Source organism: Aethina tumida, chromosome 8 (genome assembly GCF_024364675.1).
Source record: "Aethina tumida isolate Nest 87 chromosome 8, icAetTumi1.1, whole genome shotgun sequence".
NCBI classification, from domain to species: domain Eukaryota; kingdom Metazoa; phylum Arthropoda; class Insecta; order Coleoptera; family Nitidulidae; genus Aethina; species Aethina tumida.
This window is the reverse complement of record NC_065442.1, coordinates 4830430-4849919: the sequence shown is the minus strand read 5'-3', so window position 1 is coordinate 4849919 and position 19490 is coordinate 4830430. Positions and strand designations below refer to the sequence as shown.

The 19490-nt window shown below is 30.6% G+C and overlaps 2 protein-coding genes across 2 annotated transcripts in view; one reads left to right on the top strand and one right to left on the bottom strand.

Moving 5' to 3' along the window:
• Positions 1–19490, bottom strand: part of LOC126266398 (uncharacterized protein DDB_G0280315) — a 223860-nt gene that overhangs the window by 10622 nt on the left and 193748 nt on the right. The window lies entirely within an intron of this gene.
• Positions 4960–18270, top strand: LOC126266401 (uncharacterized). The gene is made up of 4 exons (XM_049970305.1): positions 4960–4993; positions 5226–5292; positions 5347–6766; positions 18154–18270. Exons 3-4 carry the CDS (start codon positions 5426–5428, stop codon positions 18268–18270), a joined length of 1458 nt encoding a protein of 485 aa, XP_049826262.1. The 5' UTR covers positions 4960–4993; positions 5226–5292; positions 5347–5425.

Below are 19490 nucleotides of genomic sequence, written 5' to 3'. Positions count from 1 at the left end.
TCATGATGTCCAGCTTGTCAACAGCGCCAAAAAAATTGTCTAGATGTTCACGCACGTTCTCATCTTCCTCCATCTTATACTGCGTTAGCTTCTTCAAGAGAGTTGTATTCATTATAATAACTTAAAATAATATTTTATTCATTTAATACAATTCACAAGAGATTTTATATATAATTTAGTTTCGAAAATTGAAAAATAATTGGTGGAAAAACATTTATACCGCATATAATAATTGTATACATTATAACAATTTAAAATTAAATTTTATTTATTTAATACAAGTCACAAGATATTTTATACTTAATTTAGTTCCTGAAATTGAAAAATAATTGGTGGAAAAACATTTAAACTACATATAATAACAATATATTTTTTAACTTACTTAAATATGAATATCTTATCAACTTAAAATTATATTCTTTTCAGTTTCGTTAGCTAAGAAGAAATATAATGATTATCTGTTTAATAGATATAATTGTTAAAAAGCATGTTAAGTCCACGCTAAAATCAATATTGTATACATTATAACAACTTAAAATTATATTTTATTAATTTACTACAACTCACAACACATTTTATAGTTAATTTAGTTTCTAAAGTTGAAAAATCATTGATGGAAAAACATTTAAACTACATGTAATAACAATATACATTTTTTAACTTACTCTAAATATCAATAATATATATTATATAAAATATCTTCTTTTCTGGATATTGACAATATAAAAATAGAATTAAATAAATAAATATGCATGTATTTTCTATCTGGTTGAATTTTTTAATATGTTACCCCATAATAAAATATTGTATACCAAAAGTGATATTAACCTTTGAATAATTTTTTATATTTGTTTATTACGACGTATTCCTTTTATAATAATCGTTAGTAACAATGACTCTTTAATCAATGGACCGCTGACTGTCAATCATTTTTGATCACACAGTAGAATTAACACAATCATTTTCAAAAATAAAAATAAAATACTACTTTAACTAGTTATTTTTACTATTTAAATTTATAATTTTTATCATTTTAAAAATGAATTTTGCTTGAAACCAGGGTGATTTTTGAGCCCCTAAGTGTACTTTAATTAGTTTTATAAGTTAGCTTATAAGTTACTATTAATATTTAATCGCATTACACATTCAAATTCAATAATTATTCAAAATGATCCATTTTAATTAATGTGTCCTCTGACGTAAAAACATTACTTAATTTCTCGTTTCGGAACTTCTATAAAAGTCCATTTAATAAATGAGCAAATAGCAAACTTATTTAATCTTGTAAAATTACATTCGCGTTGCAGAAAACCATTTAAAATTTCACTCACGTACTCTGTAGATTTAAAGCCCACTCACAGCCACCTAAATCTTACTATGTGATAGTAAATTAATAAGTGAGCACGGTTGCCCAGGCAGGGCCTCAAATATTTAAAAGTATTGTGAGAATGAATACGAACGTAGGCTATAAACTGAATTATACTTGTAAAATATGCATGGCATGCTGATTTCGCTCATTCAACAAAAGAAATCTACGGGCGGTTTTTGTTCTCGGGCATCACCCCTCTTCTTCTTCGACGCCGTCGAATTTATTTTGACGAATTTTGCAGATGTTATCCCGCTTACTCGATGAATTAGTTTAATAGAATTAAATAAATAAATATTGTATACCAAAAGTGATATTAACTTTTGATTAATTTTTTATATTTGTTTATTACGACGTACTCCTTTTATAATAATCGTTAGTAATAATGACTCTTTAATCAATGGACTGCTGACTGTCAATCATTTTTGATCACACAGTAGAATTAACACAATCATTTTCAAAAATAAAAATAAAATATTATATAAATTATATTTATTTTTATTTTAGATTTAATTTAATTATAATTATAGAAGGTGATAAAAAAATATTATTGGGGATAGGTATTGTCATTATGCAACCTATTTATTTTTTAAAACAATTAAATTTGTATGGTTTTATTATGTACTTTTTTCTCTCACGGTATATTCATTCATCTTTGATCATTCAATAGAATTACTCTAATAACTCTAAAAAATCATAAATACTTCATCATATTATACAGAGATTTAGTTACTTATTGTTTTACCGCATAATAAAATATTATATATCAAAAGTGATATTAATTTTGACTTAATTGTTTCTTATATTTGTTTTATTATGACTTCTCCTGAGTCATCTGTAATAATCATTCTTTAATCAATAGACTGATGTATTGTTAATCATTTTTGATTACAGAGTAGAATTAACACAATCATTTCCAAAAATATATTTTAGATTTAATTTATTATACACCGTGATAAAAAAGCACTATTAACTACATACCCAATTCCAGATAGTGGTTTATGGAACAAAATGGCTTATTTTAATGAATTTTATTACTTTGTCACAATAATTATCAAACATTCTGTATAATAATTCCATGTTTAAATAACAAAATAATTTCTATTAAGAGTTGATTTATACAACTTTTTATAACAACTTAAAATTAAATTTCATTCTTTTACTACAACTCATTTATATTTATTTTAAAAAATAAATATTAAAAGTTTTATATTTGTATTTAATGTTTTCTAACAAATATGTCTAAAACAATTTGAAACATAATGTTCAGTAAGTTGCTAATAAAATATTATATAATTTTAAGTTGGCAGAGATGTAATTAGATTAGATTAGAAACGTATTACAATGGTATAACGGCATTGGACAACACATATAAATTACCCGTCTTTATTGCGCAAAGTACTAAGAAACTTAAGCAATAAATCATCCGGCATAAAGAGTGCGTAATTTAATTACATTTAGATACACAAATTCAGTCAACTTTGAACAGCCCCCAAGCAAATGAATTATCGCGACGAATTCATTTTGAACTTGCTACGCTAGTTTTCCCACATTGTCATAAATTTTTGGTACGGAACTAGACGGGCCACCTAAAACAGGCCGGGATTTAATTCGTGACGTAAATCTCCGGAAACTTCAAAACAAATCAAACGTGGATGCATAAGATTGTTATTCTTAAACAAATATCGGCTTAGATCACAGACAACGAAAGCTTTCAGGGGGAGTGTGCAATAAGTGGTATCAAATTCTTCACACAATAACAGCTTCAGTTTAGTTTTTATTGTGCCGTACAGGTAGAATGGTCCGTGTCGTTGTGGCGGATGACCCAAATATTTGGCGGCAGTAAAGACGTGATATTACATTTGACAATTGCTTTCCGCGGATGGCCCAGGCCGCCGCAAGATGTCGAGCTCCGCCGCCGCCTGGGGAGGCCCCTTCTTATTCCACTTCAAACGCGATTAAGGCGATATGATATGGGAGACTCGGGAGGTTTGCGGAATAAATTTGAAGGTGATTTCGATTCTTTTGTGAGGCCTTCGTCGTGCCAGCGCGAACTGAGTGTCGCGTCTTCGTTCTACAATTTTTCGAGGGTGTGTGGCGAGCAACAGATGTCCTTTAGAGTCGGCTCGGTCTTATGTGTTGATTGCAAATTATTACATGCAATATCGGCATTATCTGAGTCATTTTCAAAATTGATTTTTGTACTGAAGTTTATGAGATATTAATTGATTATTAACACTTCAAAAAGTGTTTGTAACTTTTTATTTAATAAATATGTCGAAATGAAATTTTGTTATCCGAATAAAAACACTGGAGGAGGGCGTAACAAAAATTAAAATATGCAGTAAAATTCAAATTAATGTAACATTATAAAATGTCAAAAGATTAGATATCCTTATATATAATAGTGAGTACGTCTTACTCTACTTCTCAGAAGTTCGGTGCAACGTTCAGGTATTGATTCATTTTCTAAATTCAGGTGACAAATATACCGAAAATTATTTTTTAATAGAAATAGACTTGTAAAAATAATTATTAATTTTTAAATCCAGGTGACAAGTTACAGAATGTTTAATAATATTCCAGAATATAATATTTTGAAGAAAATTATTACTTATTTTTTTATTTCGATTTTCACATACTAGTAGAATATTTTTTAATAGAAAAATATTATTACATTTATGTAATTATTTATTAATGAACAAATTCTAAGAATAAGTTAATTAAATTAAATTAATTTACTTTATTCATTGTTTGATCCATTTTTAATAAGTACTATTTAAATTTTTTTAATTAATCAGTAAAGTAACCTTTAAAATAGTATAAAAAATATGATTTTGATGTTTAATAAATGTTTAAACATCGTGAATGCGCAAACAAATTGTATAATTACAACTACATCCATAAGGCAATTAATTTTATGTTTCCAAATATCTTATCCTAATTCAATTGAATATCTTAATTAAGATTTTTGTGTCGCATCTACCATTTTTACAACTGTTGTTAAAACTGGCGAATGCGCAACAAAACCAATGCACATGTAAAATATGAAATTGTGGCGCCCAACGTGGGACTTAAATAATAAAAATAAATATTATTTTATAAATTCTAGTAACAAACTACAGAAGGTATCATAATATTCTAAAAAATAATAATTTGAAGAAAATTATTATTTATTTTTATTATTTCGATTTTCACACACGAGTAAAATATGTGTAATAGAAAATTATTTCCTTTGTTAACAAAACATATGCTATTGCATATCCATGGTTTTGAACTACACAACATATAATTTTAAGTTGGTATTGGTACGTTCAACCAGGGGGGGGCAAGCGAATAGGGACGGAGGGGCAACAGCCGATGATAGACGTTCGGAATCGCCGGAAAGGCACGACCTTTTTGTTTGAGGTTGTAGGGATTTTTAATATTTAATTTTATAAATTGGTATTACAAATTCCCCAAAAATTTCCGAGATGTTTAGGGAATATTTAGTGATTTTAGTTAGAGAAAATAATTTACTAGATTTCAGAATGGCGAAGTCATGGGCGCGAAAGTTCAGTAGTTTTTAGGTTGGAGAAGAGAGAGCATGGCCGGGGAATGTGAATACTTTGAAAAAGTATATTTCTGGTAAGAATCTTTTTATATAACTACTATACATAATTTAATTGTTTGTATTTGTTATTGTATATTATTTTACATAGCGTAATGTTAGAATTTTATTAATTTTTATTTAAATTGTTCAATCATTGAATTTAATGTAAAGTATTTCTTGTTTTAATTCATTTTATACTTGGTTAGTTATTGTTTTTGCCAAAATTCATATAGTTTTTATACAGCAGTTGTAATAATTATGTTACAGTTTTAGGTTAGATGGCCTCTCGAAGAGATGTGTCTTTAAGAATCCCCATAGTAAAAAGTACTTTCAGGTATAATATTTTTTTATTTGTTTTTTGTTATTTATTTGGAACACAAATTTTCAGGTTCGATCTTCTCCAACTTTACACGTAAGACTGTAAGCTGTGATATTTTTATTTATTTTTTATATATATATATTTTGTAATGGATTTTTCTCAGCAATCTCTAGTTTCTGGTTATAGTACTAAATATTGTAGTTATCCCAATTGTTCTAACAAATATCTTATTGTTAAAAATTTCAATTTTAAGAATAAGTCTTTTTTTAAACCACCATTAAATTCAGATATTAATCTATCTTGGCGTTCTATTTGTGATATTAAAAGTTCTGTAAAAACGTTTTATATATGTGAGGATCATTTTTTATCTTCAGATTTTATTTATAATAAGCGAAGGCCTCTCCTAAAAAAGGGAACTGTACCTGTTCCACTTCTTCAAGAAATTTCTACAGTTCTTTCTACTTCTATAAGTACTGTAAATGTTCAAGTATCTGAAATTCCTAGTTCTAGTTTTTCCCATTCACATTCTAATAATTCAAATAATCTTAATAAAAGTATTATCCATTCCAATGTTCTGTTAAAAAGTTCTGATACTCTTTCTAATGATTCTACAGTTCCTATTTTTCATTTCAATTCTAGTATCTCCCATGTGACTGAAAATTCTCTCTGTGATAAAAGTACAAATATTGATATTATAAAAGATTTTATTAGTAAGCAAAATTCCAATATTCTTAGTGATCATTCATATTGTAAATCTTTATCTTCTGTCTGTGATAAAACTACAAATAGTAAAAATAATACTGAGAAAAATTCTTTGCTGTATAAGATGCATCGAAATGCTCTTTCTAAAATTTCAAAGTTAAAAGCTCGTTGTCGAAAACAAAAGTCTGACATTTCCAATCTCCGTAATATCTTTAAAAATGGAAAATTAGAAGAAGTTTGTTCCAATTTGAATCTGGTTACAAGAAATTTTATAGCATCCCAATTGAGAAATTCCTCTCGAAAATCTAATTGTAAAATTTGGTCTCTTGACGATAAAACTTTCGCTCTCTCTATGTATAAACGAAGTGGTAAACTATATCGTTATTTGCAAACTCATTTTTCTCTATCTTCCATTTCTACTCTGAAAAGTCTTCTAAGTAAAATTGAATTTGAGTCTGGTATAAACAAATTATATTTTGAACACTTAAAATCTGTCTCCAGTGAATTAAATGATAAAAATTGTTGTTTATTATTTGATGAAGTATCTTTAAGTTCTGGCATACATTTCCAAGTAAAAAAACAAGAATTTTGTGGTTTCAAGGATTATGGTCATCTTGGCAAAACTTCTAAAAAGGCAGATCATGCTTTAGTTTTTATGATTCGTGGGTTGTCATCTAATTGGAAAGAGGTTGTTGCATATTATTTCTCTAAAGGTACAGTTCCCACATTAAATTTAAAGTTAATTATTACTGAAATTATCTCTAATCTTCAAAGTATAGGTTTAAACGTAATTTTCGAATGTGTCCTAAACTCACTGATCAGCATTTCAATTTCAAAAATTCTTATACTAAAATGAAGGTTTCGTACGCTGCTCATCAGCTTTCTTTTTCAATGTCTGCCTGTATTCTATCTTTAGTCTCTTCTACTCAATTACCTAATGATGCATCTTATACAGCAGAATTTGTACACATGATGAACTCTCTCTTCGATTCTTTAAATGGCATGGGTATTCAAAGTAAATCTGAAAAAAAAATTCCGGAACATTTGGTCATGGAAACTGAAGATGACGATGATTTAGGGCCTATTCCAGAAAAACACGACATAAACTTCTATAAAAATTCTAATCAACCGTCGCCAAATAATAATGTCAATTTAAAATTCGCTGTGACTGAATCATCTGGACATTTAGAATTTTGGAAAGAAATTTTATCGAAAATTCGATATTGGAAAATTCTTGATTCAAGCACAGGTAGAGATGTCACATGTCAATATTCATTTTTAAAAGGCTGGATAATTACTTTAACGTCTGTTGCTTCACTATGGCACGAGTTGAAAAATGAAGGCTATGAGTCTCTGAATACCAGGTTTCTTAATCAAGACCCCATAGAAAATTTATTTTGTCAAATACGCCAGCATGGTTTTTTCAATACCAATCCAACATATCACCAATTCATCGCAGCATTAAAAACTGTCGTTGTTAATAAATTAAGTGTTTCTCCATTTGTTAAAAGTAATTCAAAAGATGATGGTGGCAAATCTTTAGGGGCATTTTCAAAATTTCTTTCCAATTCCGTTAATTCGGCGACTATACCAGATGTTTCCATTTTCGAGTCTGATTTGAATTTAGTTCAAAAATATATTAAAGATTCTAGTTCACTTCAAGGTGCCTCTTATGTTGCTGGGTATTTGTTAAATAAAATTGAAATTCCAAATTGCGACTCATGCCATGGGACCCTTTTCTCAGAAAATGTAACTGAAAAACATATTTTTATATCTTTTAAGGAATTTGATCAAAATTTGAATAAATTAATTTATCCCAGCGATTCACTTGTTGATTTTGTTTCTAATATTCATATTCACTTATATATGTTTTTAAATGATAATTCGCATAAAAGTTCATTAGAAATTAATTTCAAAGAATATTTTTCTAAAATTTCCGAACAATTTCTCTTTTGTCAAATTCATGATTGTAAAAATAAAATTTTAGATAAATGTATTAGACTCACACTTTATAAATATATGAGAGATAATAATAAAAAAGAGGGTCCCAAATTTCATAGAAAGTATTAATTTTTTTTTAAATGTTCATGATCTTCCTTATTTTTTAAAGAGAGTTTATTTTGTGTATTTATTGTTTCTTGTGAAATGTAATGTTATGTTTAAAATATTTTCTTATTTATATATATATTTATATGCATGTTAGTTATAGGTGTTATTTTGTTTATTGTTGAATATTTTTTAATTTGTTGTTGAATTGTTTTTAATTTGTTTATTTTTGAATTGATTTTTATTTTAGCATTGTGCAATATTTTTTTATTTTATTCTGGGAGAGAATTAAAATACTCTCATGAATTATATTAACAATATATTTCCATTCATTAGACTAAAATAGTAATTTGATCTCCTTTTTATTCATTTATTATATTCAAAAAGGTGCTTAGTATAGTTCATGTTCGGGTTACAATGTAGACTGCCTCCACGTGGTGTAACCTGGGTAATTCTAAATAGTCTACTGTAGTATAGTATTGACACATTTATATAATTCATTTTACAATTATTTATTGTATTGATATTATATTGTATTGTTTATATAAACCACTTACATATGTATATAGTATGTTTATTTTTATGATTGTTGTTTTTACCATTAATATGTAATAAAGCTTATACGAAATGTTTAATTTTGTTTTTATATACCATTGAAAAAATCTAACCTATACACATTTAATATAAATTTTAAATATATGGTTTCCAGCCCTATATGAAGTGACAGATGGACGAAAAGATATCTGTAATCTGTAAGGAAAGGCAACACTGTATTGAAAATGGCAACTCAGCTACATCCCCAAAACGTGCCCAGTTATGTTTCTCGTTTATAACATTGGGTTGGTACTTCTTAGGTTTTCTATGCGTTCAACATAGGAAACCTAAGAATCACCAATCCGGGATACGGTCATGTTGCCATGTTAAACGCGGTGTTGCCATTTCTTAAATAGATTACAGATATCTCTTTGTACATCTGACACTTTATAAATGGCGGAAAACTTTATATTTAAAATTTATATCAAATAAGTATATATTAGGTTTTTCTGAAAATAGTTAAAAATAAAACAATTAAATATTTCGCATAAATTTTACTATATATAAAATGAAAAAAATAAAAATATGAAAAATACATACTATATACAAATGATACGTAAAACATCAAATGAGTACTTAAGGATACATCACTTTGACACTCATCTAAATTAAAACTGTAATATTATCATTATAACTAATTTAACTGTTGTAAAAGTAACTTTCTGAATTTTGACTAAAGCAACTAAGAAGGAAGCATGAAATGAATTAAAAAAAATACTTCAAATTCAATGAATAAAAAGAAATGAACATATTAATAATACGGTTTATACAATAATACACAATGACACAAACAATTATATGACGTAAGCCTCTTTTACCAGAAATATATGACTCACTCTTCTGAAATGTAGTAGATTATTTTCTCTAATTAAAAACACTAGATATTCCCTGCTCATTACAGAACACCCAAGAAGTACAAACCTTCTACTAAAAATGAGAAACAACACTGGACGAGAAATTGATTTGTAGTGATTAAATTATTCAATAGATGTCGCCTTTATAGTTTTCTGTATTTGACATTTGGAAAAAATGGCGGGAATAGTTTCAAATTCAAATTAATTGGTATATATTATTGATTGAGAAATAAAACAAGCTGTGGAATTAAAACATTTTTATTACAAATTATTTATTGTACATTACAAACATTATAACAACAATAATAAACAACATAAAAGTAAAAAATAATTCTATATATATATATACCGTATCAAAAATGATGAAGGTGTCTACTCGCATATTGAGACGGAACATCAATACCCCTTTGTAAACAAAAAGGAAAGATATAAATGCAATTATGTGGGCGGGCCGAACTGACTGGAGGGGATCATTTGGTTTTGCTGCGTTTAGCATGCGGTTTGTCTCCGCAGACGAGTCGGTGTCTTTGAACACATTATTTAATTATTTTTAGTTTTTTTTACTTATGCATTTATTTATTTAATTTAATTTTTGGGATACATTTTTATTTTGAAAAAAGTAGTTTATTTTTAGAATATTTATTTTTGTTTTTGAAATGCCCTCAAAAAATATTTCATTTTACAGATTGAAAATTATACAAAGTTACGGAATTTAAATGGAGCATCCGAAGAACTCGAACTACATCCCTACGTATACGGAGAGTTACTAAATGCATTCGCAAAGATTAATTTACATTGTGCGCCGGCGCGCTCCAGCACGCCCAATCCTCGACATCTAAAGCTTGACTGCCCGGTTCTTTCTTAAAAACTGCCCCGATTAACAAATTATAACAAATCCTTCAGTTTTGTTTACAAAACAAAATAGTCTAAATAGATGTGAGCCCGTCGCATCGGTCCATCGGTGAAGATGATGACGTAAGCTAACACGGCCTTGCGCAGTTTTTTCAAAGATTCACCTGACACCGGTAATCTGTAAACATTATAACAGCAGTACAAGCTCAAAATATATTCGAAGAACTAAGCCTAAACCTCATATCATTTAACAAAATAGACTGTTATGCGGCACAGTTAACAATCACTAGAAGCACAGAGGCGGCTCAACCATCAACAGGTCTGTTACACCCATGTCTCAAGTGCTATCAAAAGATACCATATTCTAGCCAGGAGCTCAGAGGCGGTTCAACCACTACCAGGTCTATTACCCGCTTGTCTCACAGACCCAGAACACAACAATCTAAGCCTGCAGAGCAGGGACCTTAAAAATAGCCTGCCAAGCAGGGACCTTTAAACATAGCCTGCAAAGTAGGAACCTTAAACATAGCCTACAAAGTAGGGACCTCAAACATAGCCTGCGACGCAGGGACCTTAAAAATAGCCTGCCGAGCAGGGACCTTAATCATAGCCTACTAAGCAGGGACCTTCACATATAGCCTGATACACAGGGACCTTAAACAGCCTACAAAGCAGGGACCTTTACACACATTCACACATCAATCTTATTAAATAAATCTATATCCATCAAACCTTATAGAATTTCTGTATCTGGCCAGGTTCGTAACTGTTCATGCGCTGCTATTGTAGTTCTACCTCTGCTGCCAATCCTTCGGAGTGCGTACCTCTCATTAGGTAAACAATGCGTTACCTCAAAGGGTCCTTGATACTTTGGTTTCAACTTTCCTCTATTCGACAGCTAATAGCGACATCTAATCCTAACGAACTTGCTTCTGTATGTAGTTCGGTTGACAATTCCAGATCAAAAATGTTGAAAATCGGATAAGAAGTCAATCGTACATTTTCACATTTACATGTCCATTCAAAAGATTTTTCCCCACGTAACATTGCAGATATCGGTGCTGTTAAAGATGCAAAGTTTTTCACAAGATGCTAAAATATCCAGCCAGTCCTTTTTCGATCACACCTAAATATTTCACAGATGTTTGAAAAAGTCACATTTTTGTATATTTAAGGGCGTCAATGTCCTTTCTTAAATTCTTAAGACATTCTTGAATGGGTCGAGCAGGGCACAACACATCATCAACATAAACAAACGTAATATCGTCTTTAAGTGGTCCTAGGGCTTTAACGATGGCGCTCTGATAATCTGATGGAGAGTTTATGAGATCAAACGGCATTCGGTTGTTCTTTTATTTCTTTCGTAACCCACTCGTCCATTCCTGACAAATTCAAGTCATATTCCTCAAATGCAATTTCTAAATCTTACAAGTCGAAACTGCGCTGCAGCCACACTTAAACCTTCTGCGCAGCCATCTTCAATGTTGCTTGAGTTGTTTGGGCGTTGGCCATTGTCGCTAAAATTTCCATGTTTTGTTTTTGGAATCTGTTGTTACTTTCTTGCTGCATTTTGAATAATAACGCCATATTATTGTCTTTCTCCGATGTACATTCTGTTCACAATGCCTAGACTCACTGTGCGTTTGCGTTTTTCACTATTGTCAGCCTTTGTTCGTTCACAAACAAACACAAAAAAAAATACGTTTTAGGTCCTTTCTTCCGGAAATAATTCACGAGAAGACATCCTTCTGATGATGGATTAGCGACTGTTAATCTGTCATTTTAGTTTGATTAAAACACTAAATTCACAATAATACGCTTTATTACAACAAACGTAGTTTAATCCTCGACATCTAAAGCTTGACTGCCCGGTTCTTTCTTAAAAACTGCCCCGATTATCAAATATAAAAAAATCCTTCAGATTTGTTTACAAAACAAAATAGTCTAAATAGATGTGAGCCCGTCGCATCGGTCCATCGGTGAAGATGATGACGTAAGCTAACATATATATATATATATATATATATATATATATATATATATATATATATATATATATATATATATATATATACAAGACAATAACAAATAAATAAAACATTATAAAAAATACATCAGTCTTATATATACTATAAATACATAAAGTAAATATCTTAAATAACAATAACAAACAAATAAACATGTATAAGACAATAACAAATAAATATTAACTCTCAAAAATGAATATACAACATTCTAATTTCAAAATCATATACAGCAAATACAGATAAAAATATATTTCATACATACGATGAACAGTCTGAAAATTCAAAATAATAAAAATTTTCTGTGAAATTTGGGAACCAAACAAATTCAGATAAGAGGGCCCCATGGTATAAATCGCATTGTGGAATTTGAATTTTTTCAATAAATACCCAACTACATAAGCAGCCCCTTGAAAGGAACTACTTTCATTAAAATAATGAGTTTGAATCTCAAACTTTATTCCCTTGTAGTGTAAAATACTAATTCTAGTCACAGTATCGAAAATTTTCCAATTTTCAATTTTAAGCAAAATTTCATTCCAAAACTCCAAATGGACAGAAGACTCAGTGACAGCAAATTTTAAATTACTATATTTATCATGAGCGATTGAGAAGAATTTAGATCTTAATTTAAATAAAAATGTATGACATGTTTATCAGGAATCAGCCCCAACTCGTCTTCATCTGCTTCTAGAGTGTTCATCGTACGTACAAATTCAGCAGTATAAGTAGCATCCTCCGGCAATTTATTATTAAAAACCATATAAAAAATATAAGAAGAAACAGAATGACTAAGTTGATGGACTTCTTTTGCAGTCTTTCATTTTAGTGTACGAATTCTTAAAATCGAAATGCTGATCAGTTAATTTAGGACACATTCTAAAGTTACCATTAGACTTATCTAGAACATAAGATTGAATAATATATTCAAATTTAGCAAATTTATCTTTTTCGAATTCGATGTCATCACACAAAAGAGAGTTTCTAGAATTCTTATATAAATGATGAACATCAAAAATTTTATAAATACGACAACCATTTACTTGAAAATAAAATGAACTTGAATTCTGAGAATTTTCATTAGATAAATAGTTTAATGCACCTCTATTTGTACTACCTTGATCGCAAATTGTAACTCTAACATTTAAACCAATTTCTTGAAGACTAGAGATAACTTGAACGATAAGAGATTTAAAAATTTAAAGCTGGAACCATTACCTTGAAAACTTGAGCATGGTCAGCTTTTCTAGAAGTTTTACCAATGTGACCAAAATCTTCAAAACCACAAATATTTTGATTTCTAATATTAAAATATAAACCTAAACTTAAAGATATTTCATCAAAAATTAATGAACAATTTTATCTTTTAAACTACTTGTTACTGATTTTAAATGATCAAAGTATAATTTATTAATTCCACAATCAAACTGAATTTTTCCTAAAAAACTTTTAAGTGTAGAAATTGAGGGCAAAGAAAAATGAGACGATAATTATCTATCGTTCACCACTAAGTTTACCACTACGTTTATACATACTAAGAGCAAACGACCAGACTCCACCATGGACTTTACGAGAAGCATTTCGAAGTTGAGAAGATATGAATGTTTTGGTGACATCGTTTCAGTGATCACAAAGATTTTCTAAATTTCCTGTTTTAAAGATACTGCGGAGAATATCAATATCAGATTTTTGTTTATTACAACGATATTTTAATTGAGAAATTTTAGATATTGCCGATCGATGCAACTTATACAGTCTACATGTGTTCTCAACCTGTTTCGAAATTTTTTTAGTGATAAGTTCTCTGGAGCGACAATATGTATGATCATGTAGAAAATTTATCACATTGGAATTATTATAAAAATTCAAACTATTTTAAGAAGAAAGATCTTGATGTAAATTATGTGAATGACTATAAGAGTGATTAATTGAACCATTGGATTTGTTAGAATTTGATCTTTTCAACAAGATATTTGGATGAATTATTATTTTGGGATTAGAAATAGAAACTCTTGGTTTAGCAATAGGTGAAAGACTACAAAAATTTAAACTACTAACATTATCTTTGACAGTGGAATTATTAGAAGAGGGATTATAATGACTAGAATTCAAATCAACTTTCAAAAACATTAAAATTAAGATCTCTGGAAGTGGAAGGAATAGACTGACTAGAATTCAAATTAGACAATGAATTTTCAAAAACATCAAAATTAAGATCCCTGGAAGTGGAAGGAATATGAGAATGAAAAAATAGTGGTGGCAAAGGAACTGTTTTAGGTTTAAGGCGACGAATTTTTCTTGTCACAGAGAAATCTGATGTAGAGAAATGGTCTTCACAGACATGAAATGTTTTGATAGAAGGATTAATATTACAAATTGAAGGCTAAATTAAATTTAATTTAGAATTAGAAGGTGGCTTAAAAAAAAGATTTATTTTTAAAATTAGGATTATGAACATCACTATAATATGTATTAAAATTTCATATTTCATAAGATTATAAAATAAAATTACAAGAAAATATCACAGAAAAAAATTCTATATTCTACTAAAAATACCTAATTCCCATTGATCGAACCTTCCCAGTCTAGTTGGAACCTAGAATGCCTACTTTTAATAATAAATATATATAATAAGATTAATATATCTAAAATGTGCCGAGTCTATTCTTGTTAAATCAATGGTCCGGGAACCTATTTAACCTACAAAATAACATTAAATTATTCAACAGATAAACATATATTAATATATAAAGGATCTTAATCAAATTTGAGGTTATTTTATTACTAATATAAATGTGATATAAAGTAAACATCTTAAGTAATAAATTACTGAATAACAAAGCATAGAATCCAAGCATGATTTTATTTAGTAAGATATTATAAGAAATGACTTGCCTAAAACAAAAATTTCAAACCATTTTATTCATTCGTTCCATTCCATCCTCCCGGCAACTTCGGATAGAAGCCCGCGCTTAAATCGCGGACTTTTAAAAATACTCGCGCCATATTTAAATACTGCGTTGCCATTGGTCAAAAAAATTAACGGTCCTATTCACTTGCCCCCCCCCCCATGTTGCTCATCACAGAATTTCTATTACCAATTTATAAAATCAAATATTACAAATCTCCAACTGTCCATTTCTCACCAGTCTGCATTCCGAGAGTTAAAGGTCGTGCCTTTTCGGCGACACCGATCGGTTGTTGCCCCCTCCGTTTCTATTCACTTGGCCACCCCTGATTTTCAGTGAGCTATGAATTGCTTGTATTGACAGAACGTATCCATGGTTTTAAGTTGTAATAATACTTATTTTCATAAATTGAATTTGTTGACGATGCGCATTTGTTCTTACGTTGCATTGGAGACTTGTTTGTTCGTTGCCACATTCAATTGTTGAAATAGTTTACGTGGTCAATCAAATGAGCAGCATAGTTTAGTTGTTCGAACAACCTCGTACAGAACAGTCGCAAGTAATCCACATACTCCGATGTAATACAAGACCGTCCATAGTTCTCATAGGTTTTAGTCTCAGACTTCTAATGGAACTGTAGTGGGAATCGTAGTCAGTGTTCGGGGAATCAGAATTGTAGTCGACCATACAGTTGATTCCATGTTTAGCTCACTGCATTTACTCTTCCAATAACTTACCGTAATTCAATGTTATCAACAGGGTAATTCAGGGTAGGATGGGTCGACGGAGTATTTATACACAGTGGTGTGTGTGGTGTTGTCTGCTATCAAATTGAGAACCGTGCTATTATGTATAAATTCTGCGCTGACCCATCCTACTTTCAATAATCCGATAGATTTTGTTGAATTAAGGAAACCTATAAAAGTAAACGCATTTGAGTAAGCAAATAATGCACTGCAGCAACTCTTGCTTCAGTTCCGTTTTAGTCGGAGTACTTAACCTATGGGAATTTAGGACGGTAGCCAAGAACCTCGTAAGAAACAACGAAACAAATAAAAAGATGAACCAATGAGTTCAGTCAGTCCGTGAAAGTCCTGATTGGAGGAACAAGGTGAAATGTTGTGTAAGCACTTCAATGGTCTGTTAATTGAAGGACCAACTGGGTAATCTCCTGGAATAACGAAGTCTTCATTAGGTCCAGTCAGCGCACAGGGAAAGTCCTGAAGAAAAGAGACAACTGTTTAACAATCTGTCGCCAAGGGCTAGAACACCTCCAGAGATGTCGTCTCCAGTGTGTGGAGAATCTGAATGGTATAAGATAATTGCTATTTCTGGAATTCATATGGGCCTACGATGTTTTTTAAACAGACGAGTACCGTACTGAGTTTCATGACAGGGACCAACTATTTCTTAAATTATCCTTATAGACAACACCTTTCTAGAGTGAAAAATCTTGATTAGAAAACACATAGTTCCAGGTATAAACAGATAGTTTTCTGGGATGAAGAATACTTAAATAAATCACCTTTGTAAGCTTAGCTCATAGGTCCAGCCATAATTGCAGAGCAGTACCAATAGTAACGAGGATCGTAAAATGTTTCACAATCTCTTGGCTTGACCTCATGGTTTATCTTACGGAGTAGTTTAAGTATTCCTTTAGTTCAGAAAACTATCTTGTTAATCCAACAAGGATGCGTTTCTGAATCAAGATTTTTCATTTGAATATTCATTTACAAGAAGGGTGTTATTTTATGTGGACAGTTTAAGAACTGGTAGGTCACCTGAAATCAAACTGAGAACAGTACTACTATGTGTAAGCACTCCGTTGGTCCATTAGTTGGATAATATTTATTAAAAGGAGTAAATTGGATTGGAATAAAGAAGTCAGCTTAAACATAAGATGAACCAATGACTCCAGACACGGAGGTACTGATGTGAATCTTCAGGAGGTGTGCTAACTCTTGGCGACGGATTGTTAATAATAATTTACTCACTTTCTAAAATTGTAAAATGTCAAATAATTTGATGTTTCAAGTGAGCTGCCAAAAAAATTTTGAAACCATGTCATAAGGACATGAGTGTAGTTAAAGTATAAATGTCACTATTCCCTGAAAGTTATAAGGTAAGTATTAAATAGTATTTTACACTACACGGGACCGCAGAGAATCAGATCATTATCGCACCTTTAATTGACATAACTGGGTGTGAATATTGGCGAAAACTAAAGGCGATGAGATAGCTCCGTGCGAATTGCATACTAATCGTCTGCGAGTTTGTTATGTTATCCCGCCATCAAATACATATTACTGTTCCCCCTTAATTGCTTCATTATCGAGTTTCGGGAGGAACACGTTGGACGTATATGTATAAAATTCGCGGGAATCCGTTTTTGGCCAGGTTACACACCATAAATTGTTCGTGGGAAGTTAGCGGGGGCGAATTAATTAAACTCACTTGCACGGTGTGTACGTCCTATTTTTGGAAAAGTCCGGGGGGAAATCAACACAGCTCAGTTATAATGCCTTTGGCACTTCTGTGTTGTGTTAATATTGTTATATATGTAGTTGTTAAAATAATTGGACAATTTGTTGAAAAAATACTGAAACCTGAACAGTACCAAAAGAAGAAGAGGTACAATAATAAAAAGTGTTAGTCATGCAGAAATGATTTCTAACGATTTATTCCTAACAAAGTCAGTCGCTATCTGAGAGGGACCATTAGTATTTTTAATTGTCACTCTTCAGTCAAAATAAGGAAGCGTCAATGCAGTGAGTGACTGACTTAATAGGGAGAAGATTGCCCCTGGTCGTTCGAGAATTAAGCAGCTGTTAGGCGCAGGAAAATAGCTGTGAAAACTTTGACCAGATTCTGACTAAACTGTAACGTTTTAATCAGCACGAACTGAACGATCTCATAAGAGTGCTGACCTACATAATGTCAAAGGGGATGGGGTTGTCACATGGCGGCTTCAAGGAGACTATCCAAGTAAAGTCCATGTTAGAAAATTTTTAAGCGAGTAAATAAGTAAGATTTGGCAGATGGAGAAGAAGTGTTATAAGAGATATTGTAGAATTTTAATAGAAAACCGCGATCATATTTCACCTGCAACCGTGTTCAACACCGAAAATTATTAAATTATATATATTATATAAATAACATCTATAATTAATTAAAATATGATCGTTTATATGTCTTAATATGACTTTTCTATGTAATTGTTGTGACATCTATAATTAGACTTGAGACTATTATAATTTGAATTACATTTGAATTACCAACAAAATATATTTTCTTCTTCCTGTCACCCATGTTATCTAATCAATTGGTTGAAATGACTTTTGTGTATGTTAAATGAAAATTAAATTGTTCTACATATTTTCTTAAATTAATTAAAATTAAATTAAAATATGTATATTTATAATGTCTCTATATGCCCTTTTTAAAAAACTGTTTTATACTTTTAATATAATATGATATGACATCTGTGATTAGAATTGGGAATGTTATAATTTGAATTACGTAACTTATGATGTAAAAACTTTCAAGTGTCAAATTTTAGCATATTCATTACTTTTGAAAGGGTACATAATATAGTTCAATAAAATATCAGATAATTGGATTTTTTTTTTTGTTGCTGAGGGGAAAGTCAGAAGACAGAAAACCCCCCTCCGGGTACCGATCCAAAAGATCTCAACCCAGATGGAAAACATGCATGTAAACGTATGCGGGTGAGCTGAACCAGAAGACTGAAGCTGACGTAGACGCCAGCCCACTGTCAACTGGTTCGAGAAGAACAAGTCCAATCTGAGAAAGATCGGAGATCTTCCTGGGGATGGATTGGACTTGTAGGTGCTGGATCCGTTAGCTCCCCACTACCACTGGCTTGTGGAGCGGTACTGAGCCCCAAGACCACGACAAGGTGGATCCGTCCTGGGGCAGGTAATTGGAATTCTGGTTTTATTTATATATTTATTTTATAGCAAATCCAATCTTCTCTATACATTGAAAACGCTGCTGGATGTTAAAGCAAATCTGGAGCTATCTTGCTACCAATTTAGATTTTATGTCTGGTGAGATTTGATTCTCAGGATTAGCGGACAGTCCTTGAGAAACCCTAAAATTACTTTCTCTTTTTTAGGAAAAGTATCTGTGTTACATACTTATACAAATGATTTTTTTTAACTTTTACTTATTTAAAAATGCAGAAATGCTATATCATTTATATATGAGAC

Excerpts from the sequence above, each read along its gene's own strand:
- LOC126266401 (XM_049970305.1), top strand. The coding sequence starts at position 5,426 with ATGGATTTTTCTCAGCAATCTCTAGTTTCTGGTTATAGTACTAAATAT. Across the intron at positions 6,767-18,153 it reads TTCAAAGTATAGGTTTAAAC|CACGAACTGAACGATCTCAT; the intron begins GTAATTTTCGAA and ends CGTTTTAATCAG.